The sequence below is a fragment of the Drosophila mauritiana genome, chromosome 3L, assembly GCF_004382145.1.
Source record: "Drosophila mauritiana strain mau12 chromosome 3L, ASM438214v1, whole genome shotgun sequence".
Lineage (NCBI taxonomy): Eukaryota > Metazoa > Arthropoda > Insecta > Diptera > Drosophilidae > Drosophila > Drosophila mauritiana.
In genome coordinates, this window is record NC_046669.1 from 3,796,012 (window position 1) to 3,810,628 (window position 14,617).

The 14,617-nt window shown below is 46.5% G+C and overlaps 7 protein-coding genes across 9 annotated transcripts; 3 read left to right on the forward strand and 4 right to left on the reverse strand.

Moving 5' to 3' along the window:
* Positions 1-40: 40 nt before the first annotated feature.
* Positions 41-1,947, reverse strand: LOC117140075 (gustatory and odorant receptor 63a). The gene is made up of 3 exons (XM_033302828.1): positions 1,529-1,947; positions 1,320-1,469; positions 41-1,244 (listed from the first exon to the last, which is right to left on the reverse strand). Exons 1-3 carry the CDS (start codon positions 1,805-1,807, stop codon positions 135-137), a joined length of 1,539 nt encoding a protein of 512 aa, XP_033158719.1. The 5' UTR covers positions 1,808-1,947; the 3' UTR covers positions 41-134.
* An 85-nt stretch (positions 1,948-2,032) lies between these two features.
* On the forward strand, positions 2,033-2,623 carry LOC117141071 (ragulator complex protein LAMTOR4 homolog). Its single transcript, XM_033304368.1, has 2 exons — positions 2,033-2,241; positions 2,298-2,623. The coding sequence occupies exons 1-2, from the start codon at positions 2,096-2,098 to the stop codon at positions 2,503-2,505; spliced, it is 354 nt and encodes a 117-aa protein (XP_033160259.1). The 5' UTR covers positions 2,033-2,095; the 3' UTR covers positions 2,506-2,623.
* LOC117141070 (vacuolar fusion protein CCZ1 homolog) lies at positions 2,588-4,303 on the reverse strand. Its single transcript, XM_033304367.1, has 4 exons — positions 4,155-4,303; positions 4,003-4,100; positions 3,154-3,947; positions 2,588-3,090 (listed from the first exon to the last, which is right to left on the reverse strand). Exons 1-4 carry the CDS (start codon positions 4,236-4,238, stop codon positions 2,609-2,611), a joined length of 1,458 nt encoding a protein of 485 aa, XP_033160258.1. The 5' UTR covers positions 4,239-4,303; the 3' UTR covers positions 2,588-2,608.
* A 317-nt stretch (positions 4,304-4,620) lies between these two features.
* On the reverse strand, positions 4,621-7,732 carry LOC117139451 (polyubiquitin-C). Of its 2 annotated transcripts, none has more exons than XM_033301760.1 (2): positions 7,716-7,732; positions 4,621-6,506 (listed from the first exon to the last, which is right to left on the reverse strand). In XM_033301760.1, the coding sequence occupies exon 2, from the start codon at positions 6,493-6,495 to the stop codon at positions 4,660-4,662; it is 1,836 nt and encodes a 611-aa protein (XP_033157651.1). In that variant the 5' UTR covers positions 6,496-6,506; positions 7,716-7,732; the 3' UTR covers positions 4,621-4,659. The 2 variants fall into 2 exon arrangements, with proteins under 2 accessions (XP_033157651.1, XP_033157650.1); XM_033301759.1 differs by lacking the exon at positions 7,716-7,732 and adding an exon at positions 7,242-7,372.
* Positions 7,733-8,199: 467 nt separating this feature from the next.
* LOC117139452 (very-long-chain enoyl-CoA reductase) lies at positions 8,200-9,725 on the forward strand. The gene is made up of 4 exons (XM_033301761.1): positions 8,200-8,620; positions 8,778-8,994; positions 9,193-9,308; positions 9,371-9,725. Exons 1-4 carry the CDS (start codon positions 8,250-8,252, stop codon positions 9,573-9,575), a joined length of 909 nt encoding a protein of 302 aa, XP_033157652.1. The 5' UTR covers positions 8,200-8,249; the 3' UTR covers positions 9,576-9,725.
* Positions 9,726-10,024: 299 nt separating this feature from the next.
* On the forward strand, positions 10,025-12,503 carry LOC117139404 (anaphase-promoting complex subunit 5). The gene is made up of 2 exons (XM_033301672.1): positions 10,025-10,230; positions 10,292-12,503. The coding sequence occupies exons 1-2, from the start codon at positions 10,048-10,050 to the stop codon at positions 12,440-12,442; spliced, it is 2,334 nt and encodes a 777-aa protein (XP_033157563.1). The 5' UTR covers positions 10,025-10,047; the 3' UTR covers positions 12,443-12,503.
* Positions 12,504-12,519: 16 nt separating this feature from the next.
* LOC117139407 (mitochondrial import receptor subunit TOM22 homolog) lies at positions 12,520-14,579 on the reverse strand. Of its 2 annotated transcripts, none has more exons than XM_033301681.1 (3): positions 14,463-14,579; positions 13,700-13,735; positions 12,520-13,208 (listed from the first exon to the last, which is right to left on the reverse strand). In XM_033301681.1, exons 1-3 carry the CDS (start codon positions 14,490-14,492, stop codon positions 12,900-12,902), a joined length of 375 nt encoding a protein of 124 aa, XP_033157572.1. In that variant the 5' UTR covers positions 14,493-14,579; the 3' UTR covers positions 12,520-12,899. The 2 variants fall into 2 exon arrangements, with proteins under 2 accessions (XP_033157572.1, XP_033157571.1); XM_033301680.1 differs by lacking the exon at positions 14,463-14,579 and adding an exon at positions 13,919-14,283.
* Between the last annotated feature and the right edge of the window lie 38 nt (positions 14,580-14,617).

Here is a 14,617-nt window from a genome sequence, read left to right on the forward strand (position 1 = left end):
CTTACTAATTTCATGTACATCAAGTTAGAAAAATGTTTGGAATATTGCAGTTTTGGGTGCTTTTATTATTTGGCCTCAGCTACATATGCACATTATCTATTAGTATCTTTCTTTTCTTAGGATTATTTGTTCCACTAGCCTTTCCGGCCCTTTTGTTTCATAATTGGCGCTGGCAAAGTGGTTCCTACAGTGGTGGTACTCGGTGTGCTGGCTCCCATCAGACTCATATCGTTATCCAGGCTGTCCATTACAAAGTCCACCACGGTTATATTGTTAGCGCCTTCAGAATCCCCCTTATCTGTGGGGATACTGATCTGGAACTGCAGCAAGACCACCAGATAAGTGACCATTGTGGTTAAGAGTCCTTTGAAGAGAGTCCTGTTCACATCAAAGAAGCCACCACAGTTGATGGTCGATGGATTCATTTCGGTGGCTCGCAAAAACATGTTTATCTCCGTCTGGGCATCCGAGTTCATCCAGTTAAGCTCCACCATGAGTAGTTTCTTCTGGAAATTGGTTCGCACATTAACCGAGGCATAATGTGCCTCATCGCAAATATAGAAGAGCAGGCCTATGTTCCACAAAGCCGTGATAGTCAGTCCTATGTCCTTGATGCCAAATCCCTCGGAGAGTTGCGACATTAGTCCATAAATCGAAAGGGTAATGATGAAGAACAGGTAGAGACTCATGAAAACAAAGGTGTAGCACAGGGCATTTCCAGTATCCCGGGTCAACTTGCTCAGTCGTAGCCACAGCACACGATAGTCCGCCACCATGGCAGCGGGTCCAATGTGTTTCAGTGCCTTCTGGAACCGCTCCGCCAGAAGATGAGCCGTAATGCTCATGGCCTCGCAGATGAGGAACCACCAGGCACCCAGCATGGCAGTCAAGTTGTCCAGGATGCAGTAGGGCACCACCTGGTTAATGTTCAGGTCCGACATGGTGATGTGCGTGATGACCACCGATAAGACCGAGAGAATTGGCAGCACGGTGGCTATATACACCGCTTTCTGTCGCAATTTCAAAGGCAAACTGTGGCCGGATATCTGGTAGTACAACACCTCAAAGTCATCCCAATCATTAAAGAGTTTCGCTATCTTCCTGGCCTCGTACCACAATATGGGTATAATCATAATGGGCAGGATGTTGACCAGAAACAGGTAGGCAATCACCGCCTCCTCGAAGGGTCCACTTAAGGATCGCACAATATGGATGCGGTTGTTGGCCACATAGCCTACATAGCACTAAAAAGAGGTGTAGTTGGGTTGCATAATGGTATCCATATTCAATTTTGGAAAACGTTATGCAAACACACTCACCGCCAGGAGCACAAAGAAAACCACCGAGTAAATAAAGGAGGCGGAGTTCATTTCGAACTTGGCACGAGCAGGACCACGTCGCACGATGGGTAATACTCCAATAATCCTCAAGAACCAATTGACGGGAGCTATGTTCCGGTAGAAAACACTCTAAAAGCAGCGAAATACAGTTTTACAGAATGGTTTTAGCAGCATAGCAATCGACAAACCGGCGTAAATTCCGGATTATTGGAGGCCGTGCTGTCCGAGCTCTTTTTCCTATCCAACGGAGGAGCTTCGTAGTCCGCATCCAATCGCTCCGCCAATCCAATGGAGTACTTGCGGACCCCGTACAAGTATGCCTGGGCATTAGCACTGTTAAGCGGTTTTGCATTGAGGAACACCGCGTCACCCTTCTTGCGTCGATAGTAGTTGGCCATTCCGGAGAGACTGTGTCCGGAATTTCCTTGTCCATGGCCTTTTACCACTTTTCCGCCAGACGGTCGCATTAGCCATGCACTTGCACACGCCCCCTTATCGACCACGCCCCCTGTTGACTTAGAGCCGGAGTTTTAGTTTCCTGTTGATGTGCGTTGTTTGTCTTTTGAATGAATTAACCTTAGCCCGGTGTCCCAATTTCGAATTTGTGTCAATGGCGCGCAAGTGGAGATTTGCAACACTGAAACTGGGCTGGCAGGGTACCGATTTAGTATTTAAATGCTGAGTAATTTTTGGGTCTAGTCCGGTCACACTGGTAGGTGTGGGTGCGAAAGATAAATAAATAAATATTGTTGAAAATGGACAGGGAAAAGTTGATTGTGCCCAATCAAATTGGCTATCTGATACTAAAGGAAGATGGAGCAGTTCTGGAGTCCGGCGGCGATCTGAAGAACGATGAGCGCAGTGCAAATGTGATAATGGGATTGCTGAATCTCACAGAGAGGTGCGTTTTCAAACAAAGGATGAAGGAATTTTGCAATTATTACGCCTTTATTGTAGCATCGACGAGTCCTTCATGCCGAACAGCAGCTGCGAGAGGATCACCATCGACTACGAGCAGCACTACTACAGCATCTGCATGTCCAACCGTCGAATATACATCGTTAAGATCAGCAAATCACAGAACGGCGTCACCACAACCACTAGCTCCTCCTCGTCGAACAGCGTGTATAACGATGCCAGCGATTCCGGGGCGGTGCTGGCTTGAAATCCGTCTTCGGATGTCCGGCCCACTTGCAGATTCTGTTGGCAGGCAACCGGGCAAAGACCCCAAAATTGGCGCACTCCCATTATTTACCTAATCCTCCTGTTTATTTGTCAAAAAATACATCATCTGTGAGCTCTTGCTCGAAAATGCGCCTCGCTTCCTGGGTGACGTCCAGCAAGGTGGCCTTGCTATTGCACAGGATCACATAGTACTGTCTGTAATTACAGCGCCGCTTGACAATCCAATAGTCATTGGTAGTCTTCACCTGAACTTCCTCGGCAGGAGCACTCTCCATTTCCGACTTGCCACTGCCATTGGCCAAGTCCGCAATGATACTGAGCACATTGCGGGGCAGCCCTTGGGGCAGGTGCCTCTGAAAGTTCGTGTGGTGCTGGAGGCTCTGTTCGTTAATGAACAAGTACTTGGGCGCCGTTTCGCTGTTACCGCTGGAGTTGTCCTGGCCTGCCGCACCCACCGCCTCCTTAGTCAACTCGCTGGATATGTCCCGGGCCAACGAAGTCAGTTGGGGAGCCATGTAAGCATGGAGATCGTCGTAGAGATCTTGTTTCGGCGCAGTCTGGTCAGCTGACAGATTTGGAATGTTTTAAGTTAATTATGATGGCTATTTAGTTCTAATCCTTAACATACCATTTAAAAACAGACACAGAGTTATGTGCAAAGCGCGGTAGATGAGCAGGTAGTAGGGTTTGGCCTCCTTGTCCAGTGTGACATAGACCTTCAGGGGATGATCTTCATCACTCACAGCCTCCTGTTCGTCTCCCGCGCCCTTCTGCCGACTTCTTACGAATCCGCCCACCTGGCACTCACTTATGCTTCGCTTTAGTGAAGGAGAAACTGCAATGGTGGAGCTGCTGGCCTCGACTTTCAGAACGTTTTGCACGACATACGAGTGCACGCAGTGCAGATCCTCCGGGCTGAGTTTTCCGCCGCAAAGGACCTGCTCCTGGTAGAGCATTATGCTCTCCTTGATGGTGGGGAAGGTCTCGCACAGGGTGCCAAAGTTTTGGGCTCGCAAGAAGAGCGATTTATCCAGGGGCAGATACTGAATGGAATGCAGCATATCGATGATATCACATTGCGCGGGATCCCTCAGGTTGGTCAGATGCTGATCATAGAACTGGAGTAGCTTCTGGCAGAGCTGTTCTCTACGCATATCCGGATTAGATTCCTCACTTCCGCAGGAGGAGAAGCATCCGTTTTGAAAGCGAAACATTTGATAGCATTGTCTTAGTATTGCTCTATAAATCCTGTCGGAAATCTCGGCACCCCGATAATCGGCCACCTCCACGCCCTCCTTTAAGCGCACCTCCTTGGGAACATTCAGGACCAGTACTAACCAATATCCTGGCTCGGGTTGGTAGAAGAGTTGTGTGGTTTTCTGGGTATGCAAGGCCTGACAATCATCTTCGGATGTAAAAGTTCTGCAAGTACAGCAAATTATTACCCACTTCTCTCTGTCAAAAGTTCCATTAATACCCTGTGAACCTTATGATGGCCTCACTTAGTCCCACATCCTTGATTTTCGTATTTAATTCAATGTCATTTGGATGGTAAAACAAAACCTTCTTGTGTTCCTGAAAACATTACTCATTAGGGGCGTTTCCCTAGCTTTAAATTGATTTGCGCACCTCGCCTTCAACTTGGCCAAAGCTCGAGTTGAAAATGTAAAAGCTGCGTAACGTAATTTCCACACGTTGCAATAATTTAGCCATATCTTTTTGCACCGAATTAAAAGTATTTATTTTGGCAAAAGGTAAATAAAGAAAAGGTACTAACGCGTCCTTCTTTGCCAACCAGGGCTGCATTGTACCAAAGGTAGTGTGCTAGTATATACCAAAACTTTGCAGTACCACACTTAAATAGGCCCCATATTTAAAAAAAAAAAAAAAAAAAAATACCACACATTGAAAAATACGAATTTTAAGAATTTTCATTTATTTTGGAATTTCAATTCAATAAAGAAATTTGGATTTCATCAAATATATATATATCCTGGTATTTACTGGAATTTAGAATTTTTCTGATGCCTTCCCTTTTGACAATGCAGAATGGGAAGTGGCCATCCATTATTTCCTCATATTTATCTCGAGTGAATTGCGTGCTAAAGTGTGTTTATTTGGAAATGTATTTAGTTTAAGCCTGGATTCCTCCACGGAGACGGAGCACCAAGTGAAGGGTCGACTCCTTCTGGATGTTGTAATCGGAAAGGGTGCGTCCGTCCTCCAGTTGCTTGCCGGCGAAGATCAGACGCTGCTGATCAGGGGGAATTCCCTCCTTGTCTTGGATCTTGGCCTTCACATTTTCAATTGTGTCCGATGGCTCAACCTCCAAAGTGATGGTCTTGCCAGTGAGGGTCTTTACGAAGATCTGCATACCACCACGCAGACGGAGAACCAAGTGAAGGGTTGACTCCTTCTGGATGTTGTAATCCGACAGGGTGCGTCCGTCTTCCAGTTGCTTGCCAGCGAAGATCAGACGCTGCTGATCTGGGGGGATGCCCTCCTTGTCTTGGATCTTGGCCTTCACATTTTCAATTGTATCAGAGGGCTCTACCTCGAGGGTGATGGTCTTTCCGGTCAAAGTCTTCACGAAGATCTGCATACCACCACGCAGACGGAGAACCAAGTGAAGGGTTGACTCCTTCTGGATGTTGTAATCGGAAAGGGTGCGTCCGTCCTCCAGTTGCTTGCCGGCGAAGATAAGACGCTGCTGATCTGGGGGGATTCCTTCCTTATCCTGAATCTTAGCCTTCACATTCTCAATGGTGTCCGATGGCTCAACCTCCAAAGTGATGGTCTTGCCAGTGAGGGTCTTCACGAAGATCTGCATACCACCACGCAGACGGAGAACCAAGTGCAGGGTTGACTCCTTCTGGATGTTGTAATCCGACAGGGTGCGTCCGTCTTCCAGTTGCTTGCCAGCGAAGATCAGACGCTGCTGATCTGGGGGGATGCCCTCCTTGTCTTGGATCTTGGCCTTCACATTTTCAATTGTATCAGAGGGCTCTACCTCGAGGGTGATGGTCTTTCCGGTCAAAGTCTTCACGAAGATCTGCATACCACCACGCAGACGGAGAACCAAGTGAAGGGTTGACTCCTTCTGGATGTTGTAATCGGAAAGGGTGCGTCCGTCCTCCAGTTGCTTGCCGGCGAAGATAAGACGCTGCTGATCTGGGGGGATTCCCTCCTTATCCTGAATCTTAGCCTTCACATTCTCAATGGTGTCCGATGGCTCAACCTCCAAAGTGATGGTCTTGCCAGTGAGGGTCTTCACGAAGATCTGCATACCACCACGCAGACGGAGAACCAAGTGAAGGGTTGACTCCTTCTGGATGTTGTAATCCGACAGGGTGCGTCCGTCTTCCAGTTGCTTGCCAGCGAAGATCAGACGCTGCTGATCTGGGGGAATTCCCTCCTTGTCTTGGATCTTAGCCTTCACATTCTCAATGGTGTCGGATGGCTCAACCTCCAAAGTGATGGTCTTGCCAGTGAGGGTCTTCACGAAGATCTGCATACCACCACGCAGACGAAGAACCAGGTGAAGGGTCGACTCCTTCTGGATGTTGTAATCGGAAAGGGTGCGTCCGTCTTCCAGTTGCTTGCCAGCGAAGATCAGACGCTGCTGATCTGGGGGAATTCCCTCCTTGTCTTGGATCTTAGCCTTCACATTCTCAATTGTGTCCGATGGCTCAACCTCCAAAGTGATGGTCTTGCCAGTGAGGGTCTTTACGAAGATCTGCATACCTCCTCGCAGACGGAGAACCAAGTGAAGGGTCGACTCCTTCTGGATGTTGTAATCCGACAGGGTGCGTCCATCCTCAAGCTGCTTTCCGGCGAAGATCAGACGCTGCTGATCTGGGGGAATTCCCTCCTTATCCTGAATCTTAGCCTTAACATTCTCAATGGTGTCAGACGGCTCTACCTCGAGGGTGATGGTCTTTCCGGTCAAGGTCTTCACAAAGATCTGCATTTTGGATTATTCTGCGGGCAGAAAATAGAAAGGTGGAAAATTAGTACGAAATCAGATGAGTTTCGTTGAAATTACAAAACTACTGAAAGTAACTCCTTGGCTGGGCAATAGAATGGGAAACTTATTTATCGACGCCAACTTTGTTGAGAAACCCCTATTCCCCCCTACCCCTTACGAATATTGGAACAAAGGGAAGCAAAGAAACAGGGAACAAAGGGTAGTTGAGAAACCTTTGTTCCGTTTTCGTGGTGCGAGTGTGTGCATGTATACGCAGCTGAAATGCATACATATTATTTTGTGTGTATACGCTGACGTCACAATTACATGCAATAGGAAATTTTTAGACGTGGCTTTGTTTAAACAAACGACTCTATTTCAGCTAAAAATAACCGGATTTCGTTGGTTAAATACTTCAATTAACTAAACAAGTAATAAACTGCTCACAAATGCGCGAGTGCGTACGTGAATTCTCGAATTTTCAGATGCGTCACTGCGAATTTCACAATTTGCCAATAAATCTTGGCGAAAATCAACACGCAACTTTTATTTTTAGATTTGTTTGCGTTTTGATGCCAATTCGATGGGAAAACAAGATGCGTGGCTGCCAATTTCTTATTTTCTAAATACGCAGAGCGTTGAATAAGAAAATAAAATGGCCGAACAAAGACCTTGAAATGCAGTTTTTCTTGAAATTAATTGTCTTGTTGCTCTTATAACTAATTGGTAACAAGGAGTTAAAAACTTACGTTTCTTGTGACTTTCGAGAATGTTCTTTTAATTATACTTTAATCACCAACAATTAAGGAATAACTTTTCGCTGAACGCGCTTTTCTTTTTGCTTGTACTTGCTGCTGCAAATGTCAATCGATTTTAAATGCGACCGTTCGGGAACGCTGCTTATATACCTTCGGTCTCCCTTGAAAAGCACTAAAAAATACCGCAGTGTTCGTAACACTTTAATACAGAGAAAAAAATTGTTCCGAATTGTTTTTGATACGTACGAATACTTTGTATTACAAATTTTTTTGTTTTTGATGTATCACTTTTTTCGTATTTTCCGTTTTAACTCACCACAGTACAAAACAATAAAATATTTTTAAGACAATTTCAAATTGAGACCTTTCTCGTACTGACTTGACCGACTGAATGAGGATTTCTACATAGACAACCTACTTCTTACCATGACATTGAATGCATTGCCACCTTTGATCAAAACTTACAAAAGTCAAGGCTTGCTAGGATTGGAGTTTTGGAATTTTAGACCCTTGTTAGTTTGCTTTTGAAATAGCACTGTCTTCTCTACCGGTTAGAATTTTGAAACTCGCAGCTTGACTGGAAATTTAAAAAGTAATTCTGTGTATGCAAAAGGTGTTTTATAAGTGTGATGTGTTGAGCGTTGCGGCAACGACTGCTATTTATGTATATATTTCCAAACTTATTGTTTTTGAAGTTTTTTAAATAGGACTATCTGGCAACGCTGCGCGTAATCTTTCACAAGCTTTTCTCCATCCATTTTTAAGTAAAAGTTGTTATGTACTCTTTGGGTAAATAAATGTTCAATCTCTTTAAGTGGGCTTACATTCGGATAAGTAACGAAAACCTGGATAATATATAAGTACATGTAATCCCCTGTGCTTTCACCGTGTGGCCATATACCCACAAATGTTAATTTTTGCAGAGCCCCGCACGGTCACACTACGGATCGGCGATTTTCGATTTTGGACAGTACTGATTGCAAGCGCAGCGAAAGCAAAATGGAGCTGGAGATTTTGAACGCGAAGAACAGCAAGCCGTACGGCAAGGTGAAGGTGCCCTCCGGCGCCACGCCTATCGGCGATCTGCGCGACATAATCCACAAGACCCTGAAGCAGACTCCACACGCGAATCGCCAGTCGCTGCGCCTGGAACTGAAGGGCAAGAGCCTGAAGGATACGGACACAGTGGAATCGCTGTCGCTGCATTCCGGCGACAAGGTCTATGTGAAGGATCTTGGTCCCCAGATTGGCTGGAAGACCGTTTTCCTGGCCGAGTACGCCGGCCCACTGATCGTATACTTGATTTTCTACTTCCGACCAGAGTTGGTGTACGGCAAAGCTGCCAGTCTGCCGATTTCCCTAACCACCCAGTGAGTTTGTAGAAAGTAGTCGCTGAAGTCTTTCGATTGTCGACCTAATCGACCCCGTCGCTTATGCAAACTAAAACGCAACGGCTCTGCATAATTATCCACGAACTTTGGATGGTGGTTCACCCAGTAACCCGCTTTCTTTTCTCTTTTGCCCCAGCATTGCCGCCGGCTGCTATACGGTCCACTATGTGAAGCGTCTGCTGGAGACCATCTTCGTGCACCGCTTTTCGCACGCCACCATGCCGCTGAGGAATCTCTTCAAGAACTGCACATACTACTGGGGATTCACCGCCTATGTGTCCTACCACGTGAACCATCCGCAGTTCACCTCGCCCTGCATGTGCACCGTGTGGGGAGCTCTCGCGGCATTCGCTGTACGTATTAGGGGCTCTGGTTTATGGATCTGGGTTATATGTTTTCGTAATCTACCGGTTTCCTTTGCTTTTGTTCGAAACATTTGTTTCTTAATACCAAAGGTGTAGCTTTTTGTAAAGTTTGGTGTGCTATATATTTCGGATCCATTAATCATATATACAGGCCCTCAAACTAAGCCGCACACTATTCACTTTCAGCTCTGCGAACTAGGAAACTTTTCGGTGCACATTGCCCTGCGCAACCTGCGTCCGCCGGGAACCAAAGTGCGCAAGATTCCGGTGGCCGATGGAAATCCCCTCACCAAGCTGTTCGAGTAAGTGGTCACTAAAAACACCCACAGCTCAAGTTTATTAATTCGCGCTCTTCGAACTGCAGCTTGGTTTCTTGCCCCAACTACACCTATGAGATCGGTGCCTGGGTTTCATTCTCTGTGCTGACTTCTTGCCTGGCTGCCTATCTGTTCGCTTTTGCCGGAGCCTTCCAGATGACCGTTTGGGCCTTGGCCAAGCATCGCAACTACAGGAAGGAGTTCAAGGACTACCCTCGCCAGCGCCGCTCCATCTTCCCCTTCGTCCTGTAGGTTGGATGTGGGTGTCCCCATGATGCATTCGCTGTATTACCTATTCCACATTATACATTTACACATTTGGCTAGCGTTTAACAGGGTAGTTGTCTAATGAACTTTGTGCTTTCGTTGATTTAAAGCAAATACAAATTGGAGAAGCGTACATTTGGCGTGTTTTCGTCGCTTTTTGGACTTTGATCGATCGTATGGAAAGTTCGACGAAGCGCGTGTAATCGGTAATAGTTTATTTGGGGCTTTTAAAGGTGTGCCAGGTGCTAAAAATGAGTGGCCACTTTGGGTCAGCTGTTAAACTCATTTACTTTTAACACATTAATTTCAGAATGAAACGCCTTTTGTTAAAGCTTTAGTAAACAAAAAATGCATTTTTATTGAACATACTTTTTAAAACAACGCGCCATCCGGGGTTGCCACCCTGCTGAACTCCGTACGTTTGGCATCTCCAGCGAAGCTAAGTTGGCTGCGGCTGATGATTTTGTGTTTACATTTTGCCGGCAAATCGAAAACTGGATTTAGAGGCCCTAAATTAACCATGAATCTGTTCGAGGAGCTGGACACCTTGGACCCCTCCTTCAAACTCGAACCTCCCCGCATCGAGACGCCCACGGCGCACAAGATTACCGTGCTGATACTGCTCAAACAGTATGTGATTGTAGGTGCACCCACTATTTACTCCGTGAAAACCAACTTCTAACATATATCAATATTTAAAGAACAAAAAAAACTGTTTGGATACTGGGATATCCATGCGCACCCAGCGTCGCCGTATGTTCTATATGCTGGTATTCAAGCTCATCCAGGAGCAGGACAAAAGTTACAATGAGCTACATAGTTTGTTGACCACGGGGAAATACAAACTGGATACACTGATGCTGGAATCCTTCGAAAAAGCCATGTCCGAGTTTTGTGCGGGCAGCATTGAGGCCTTGTTTGACTTCTCGGAGATCCAGAACATCGACGAGATCCTAAACGAAAACTATGGCATTAGCCAGTTCAGCATGGTGGGCGTTTATGTGCGCAGAGTGGGCGTGGTGCTGGAGCGCCTCAGTTTCCCTGAGATGATGGATATGTACAAGAACGTGTGCTCCTATTACGAGAGAGGAGTTCGAGCTGCTGCCTCTGGTTCCAGAATGGCCGTAGCCGGAGGTATTCTGCACAGGGAGGAGACTCCTCCTCCGAATCCCATAACAGAAAAGCCTGAGGACCCTAAAACTAAGAAGAAAGTGGAGACCGTAGCTCGTATTGCCCAAGAACGCAATCCCCTGAGCAAATGGGCACCCAAACAGGCAAAGTTTTTCATCAACAAACAGTCGGAACTGCTGGAGAACAACGAACGTAAGGCTTTGCCTCCTTTGGAACTCCAGAAGAAGGTGCAGGAGATCATACACGACCTCCCACTAACAACTACACCCTATTTCCTGGGCTACATGAATCAGTTGAGAGTTAGGGACTACTACAATGCTCTCTCTGCACTCCACAGAGCATTGGACAGGAGTCCCGTGCGCCTGATGAGCCAGGAGAAGGGCTACCAGTATTTTTGCGTCAACCTGGCGGTGCTGCATGCCACCTTTGGTCATCGGGATGAAGCGCTAGCAGCACTCAGGGAAAGCATTATGCTGGCTCAGGAACACGGCGACAAAAGGAGTCTCAACCTTGCCAACACTTGGTACTGCTTACTCAGGGATGAGCTTCCCTTGTCCGCTGTTCAAAAGAGCGTGCAGGATGCCAACGAAGTGGATGGCTCTCTGCTGCAGAACTACACCTTAGCCCTACACTTCGCTGTAAAACTAGGAACGGTGGCTGGCTACCAACCACTAAGACTCTTTGATCTCCTGCAGCACAGCGACAATCTCACCAATCGCAACAACTTCGCCGACCACGCATCAGAGGCCCTTGCCTTGAGGAGTGCTGTTTGGTCTGCTTATGGAAGGCATGAGCTAGCTGCTTTGTACTCCCAAGTCCTATTGACAGGCAGAGACAGGTTCGGCAGTGGATCTGCGGGCTTGGGAAGCGCTTTGGCCAGTTTCGCCCTGTGGCTTCAGTTGCAAGGAGAGCCACAACTATCCAAAGTACTTCTACATCATGCTAAACAGCGCTTTCCGCGTTTGCCCAGCGCCGAGGGTTGGATGATAAGCCAGTGCCATGTGGTCATTCAGGCGGGAATCTACCAGTGTCGCTGGCACGATGCTCTGAAGGCTTGCGATCAGCTTTATTTGATCGATCCCTCTGACTCCTTATGCCAACGTGCCTCCATATACGTGGCCAAGCGCGAGTTTTTCAATGCCAGGCGCCTCCTGGACAAGTTGGCCGTGCAGGATAACGTACCATTCCTCCTTAGGATGAGGGTCCAAGTCCTGCTTGGCTATTGTGGCATGGCGAACGGTCGATTTTCAAGTGAAACTACAATGCTTCTGCTCCGTGTGTCCGAGGAAATGTCCGAGGCCCAGATGGATTACGAGTTGGCCCTGGTGGATCTGCTCCTGGCCCAGCAACTATTGCTACTCGGAATGCCGCAGAAGGCCTATCAGGCAATAAAGCGCTGCATGCACGACATTCACATCAACGGCGGTCTATATGAGCGAGCAAAAACGGATTTCGTGTTCGTTCGCTGCCTGTTGGCCATCAATCAGAATGATGCGGAGAAACGGAAAGCGCAGCTGATTAAATCGCAAGAAATCCTCCAGCGTGCAGCTCAATCATTCAAGAAACTGTCCGCACATGCAAAGGTTTTGGATGTGTACGTGTTCTTGGCACAGCGATTTAACGAATTTGGCGATCGGAATTTAAGGAACAAGTACGCTGGTGAGTTCCGACGCTATTTTACGGATCACCCGATTCCAAGGGAATATCTGGGAAGTCCTTAGTTTCCGTCTGTTGTTAAATTCTAAATAAAATTGTTCTTACAACCTAAGGAATCTCAATTCACAAGCACACAACTGGATTATTTTGACTACTATTAATAAACGTAGTTTTATTAATTGGTTTAAACCGCAGTGGTTGCTTGTTTATACACTGTACGCCAACTGCAATGCTAACACCTATCTGAAGTTTTGCAACGGCTCGTTTCGATTGATGAGGACGTCCTTTTTTGGGGCCGGATGTTCATAGAGTGTGGATGCGTAAATGCTGCGCTTTGAAGTGGCATGTGGCATTAAATGGGTGGCTGCTTTATTGGGGGTATTGCTGGACGTCCTGCACCGCTCGATTTCGACTGGGATTGATTGGTATCGACAAACTTAAGCTAACGTGTGGCAATTTCCGGATTTCCGATGCCGGTTATCGTAGAGCTAATATGCGTATGTGGTAGGGGGTCTCTCTTGGTTAACGAATCAAGGGTAAGCTGGGCGACGGCCCTCCAGGACCCATCGCGCTGCCGGGTCCAAGAAGCACCTGCTTCTGCTGCGACTTGTGCAGCTCCTCCATCTGGGCGCGCTCCGTCTCGAAGATGACCGGGGCGAACAGGATAACCGCGCTGGTGAAGAATATCCAGCTGGCGTTGCACGAGAACGAGTAGAAGCCCTTGACGCTCTTCACCGTGGCGCTGCTCACGGCACCGACTGCATTCCTCACTGGCTCCGGGAACATCTCGGTCAGGCCCCAGAAGCGCTCGGATGCCGTCTCATCGGGCTCCTGTGTATTGTGAACAAAAATTAGTATTAATAATCTTAAAAAAGGGGCTTCGAAGCAAATAATTATGCATGTAACGCAATTTTCTACTAACTATTTACATTTGAAGTAACCTTATAGGAAATACTTTTGATGAATAAGTATCTTTATCAATTGAACTTCACATTTAAGGTATATGCCTACAAGCTACTTTAAAGATTAAATCTTATAATGCAATTTGCAAATTAAAACAGTGCATACAGGAGAAAAAAGTTTATGATGACAATGACCTTTATCGCATGCACGTTGTGGCTAACAGCTGATTCATTTCTTGGCCAAAAGGCGAAAGCTAAATTTCTAAATAAACTCAAGAAGCTATCTAAGCTGTTCTTAAACTTGAGACCCTCAAGATTATTGCTACATTTGGAAAACACCTAGAATGTCCTTAATGTCCGCCTCCCTCCCGAACTTTGAGGTTATATTGCGTGCTGTGTTTACAAACAGGGTCCACTTACATCATCATAGTTCTCGCGTTGCGGCTCATTGGAGGTCTGGAAGAAATGGGAAAAGAAAGGAATTATTGAAGGGTATCCAGTGGGTCGGTTTCATGCGCCAGCTGCTCTGATTGACCGACAATTACGTGAGCACGATAAGAAGTCGGGCGGATTGGGGGCTACTTGGTTTTCAGCGGGGTGGGGGAGCCAACGAGGGGCCACCACGTTTTTTTTACTTACGGCGGCCACTGCCCGACGCTCCGGCGTCTCGTCCTTGCTGCCGCCTAACGACGACATGCCGCTGTCCTTTTCAATGAACTCGATTTCAGGATCAGAGTCCATCAAATCCTCGATTTTCACTGTTTCGGTATCCACTTTTGCGGCTTTCAATTAACACACACGGTCGGAAATCGCGGGTTTCTGCTCTAAAGCAACCCTTTAAAGGAACGCACAAGTATCTTATCACCGGAATCGCTCACAAAATCCAGTTCGCACTGGCATTTAATTGAGCTTGAGCGGAGGTTTCGTTCGCGTTCGCTTAAAATTTATGTAAAAATTGATTTTATAAAATGCTCCTCGTGAGCTTAGTGGTGACCTCTCAGCGATAGACGCCAATTGGCCATATTAATCGACTTATCGCGGCGCATTCATGAGAAATCTCCTAGCGCGTTTCGATCTTGCTAAGTTTAACGCTTTTTCAAATTCTCTTACATCTTACACACTTAATAACTTAACTTTAAATGTTTATATTCTACTTCTTGCTTGGGTCAGTAGAAACACTCACCTTTCCCTCAGGTCCATTGTAGTCACTCATGGTCGTTAGTGAACTGCGTTAATAGTTTAAAAATGAAAATATGTATATACAATATTTTGTGGAGCCTGAAATTTAGAAACGTTGTCAAATCGAACAGCACAAATTTACAAGTACTTTGATTTCTG

Excerpts from the sequence above, each read along its gene's own strand:
- LOC117139407 (XM_033301680.1), bottom strand. The coding sequence starts at position 14,020 with ATGGACTCTGATCCTGAAATCGAGTTCATTGAAAAGGACAGCGGCATG. Across the intron at positions 13,736-13,918 it reads AGCGTCGGGCAGTGGCCGCC|ACCTCCAATGAGCCGCAACG; the intron begins GTAAGTAAAAAA and ends CATTTCTTCCAG. Across the intron at positions 13,209-13,699 it reads AACGCGAGAACTATGATGAT|GAGCCCGATGAGACGGCATC; the intron begins GTAAGTGGACCC and ends CACAATACACAG.
- LOC117139452 (XM_033301761.1), top strand. The coding sequence starts at position 8,250 with ATGGAGCTGGAGATTTTGAACGCGAAGAACAGCAAGCCGTACGGCAAG. Across the intron at positions 8,621-8,777 it reads CCGATTTCCCTAACCACCCA|CATTGCCGCCGGCTGCTATA; the intron begins GTGAGTTTGTAG and ends CTTTTGCCCCAG. Across the intron at positions 8,995-9,192 it reads GAGCTCTCGCGGCATTCGCT|CTCTGCGAACTAGGAAACTT; the intron begins GTACGTATTAGG and ends ATTCACTTTCAG.
- LOC117141070 (XM_033304367.1), bottom strand. The coding sequence starts at position 4,238 with ATGGCTAAATTATTGCAACGTGTGGAAATTACGTTACGCAGCTTTTAC. Across the intron at positions 3,948-4,002 it reads GCCATCATAAGGTTCACAGG|AACTTTTACATCCGAAGATG; the intron begins GTATTAATGGAA and ends CTGTACTTGCAG. Across the intron at positions 3,091-3,153 it reads TCTGTGTCTGTTTTTAAATG|CTGACCAGACTGCGCCGAAA; the intron begins GTATGTTAAGGA and ends CAAATCTGTCAG.
- LOC117141071 (XM_033304368.1), top strand. The coding sequence starts at position 2,096 with ATGGACAGGGAAAAGTTGATTGTGCCCAATCAAATTGGCTATCTGATA. Across the intron at positions 2,242-2,297 it reads TTGCTGAATCTCACAGAGAG|CATCGACGAGTCCTTCATGC; the intron begins GTGCGTTTTCAA and ends CCTTTATTGTAG.
- LOC117139451 (XM_033301760.1), bottom strand. The coding sequence starts at position 6,495 with ATGCAGATCTTTGTGAAGACCTTGACCGGAAAGACCATCACCCTCGAG.
- LOC117140075 (XM_033302828.1), bottom strand. The coding sequence starts at position 1,807 with ATGCGACCGTCTGGCGGAAAAGTGGTAAAAGGCCATGGACAAGGAAAT. Across the intron at positions 1,470-1,528 it reads ATAATCCGGAATTTACGCCG|AGTGTTTTCTACCGGAACAT; the intron begins GTTTGTCGATTG and ends CGCTGCTTTTAG. Across the intron at positions 1,245-1,319 it reads TTTTCTTTGTGCTCCTGGCG|TGCTATGTAGGCTATGTGGC; the intron begins GTGAGTGTGTTT and ends ACCTCTTTTTAG.
- LOC117139404 (XM_033301672.1), top strand. The coding sequence starts at position 10,048 with ATGATTTTGTGTTTACATTTTGCCGGCAAATCGAAAACTGGATTTAGA. Across the intron at positions 10,231-10,291 it reads TGCTCAAACAGTATGTGATT|AACAAAAAAAACTGTTTGGA; the intron begins GTAGGTGCACCC and ends CAATATTTAAAG.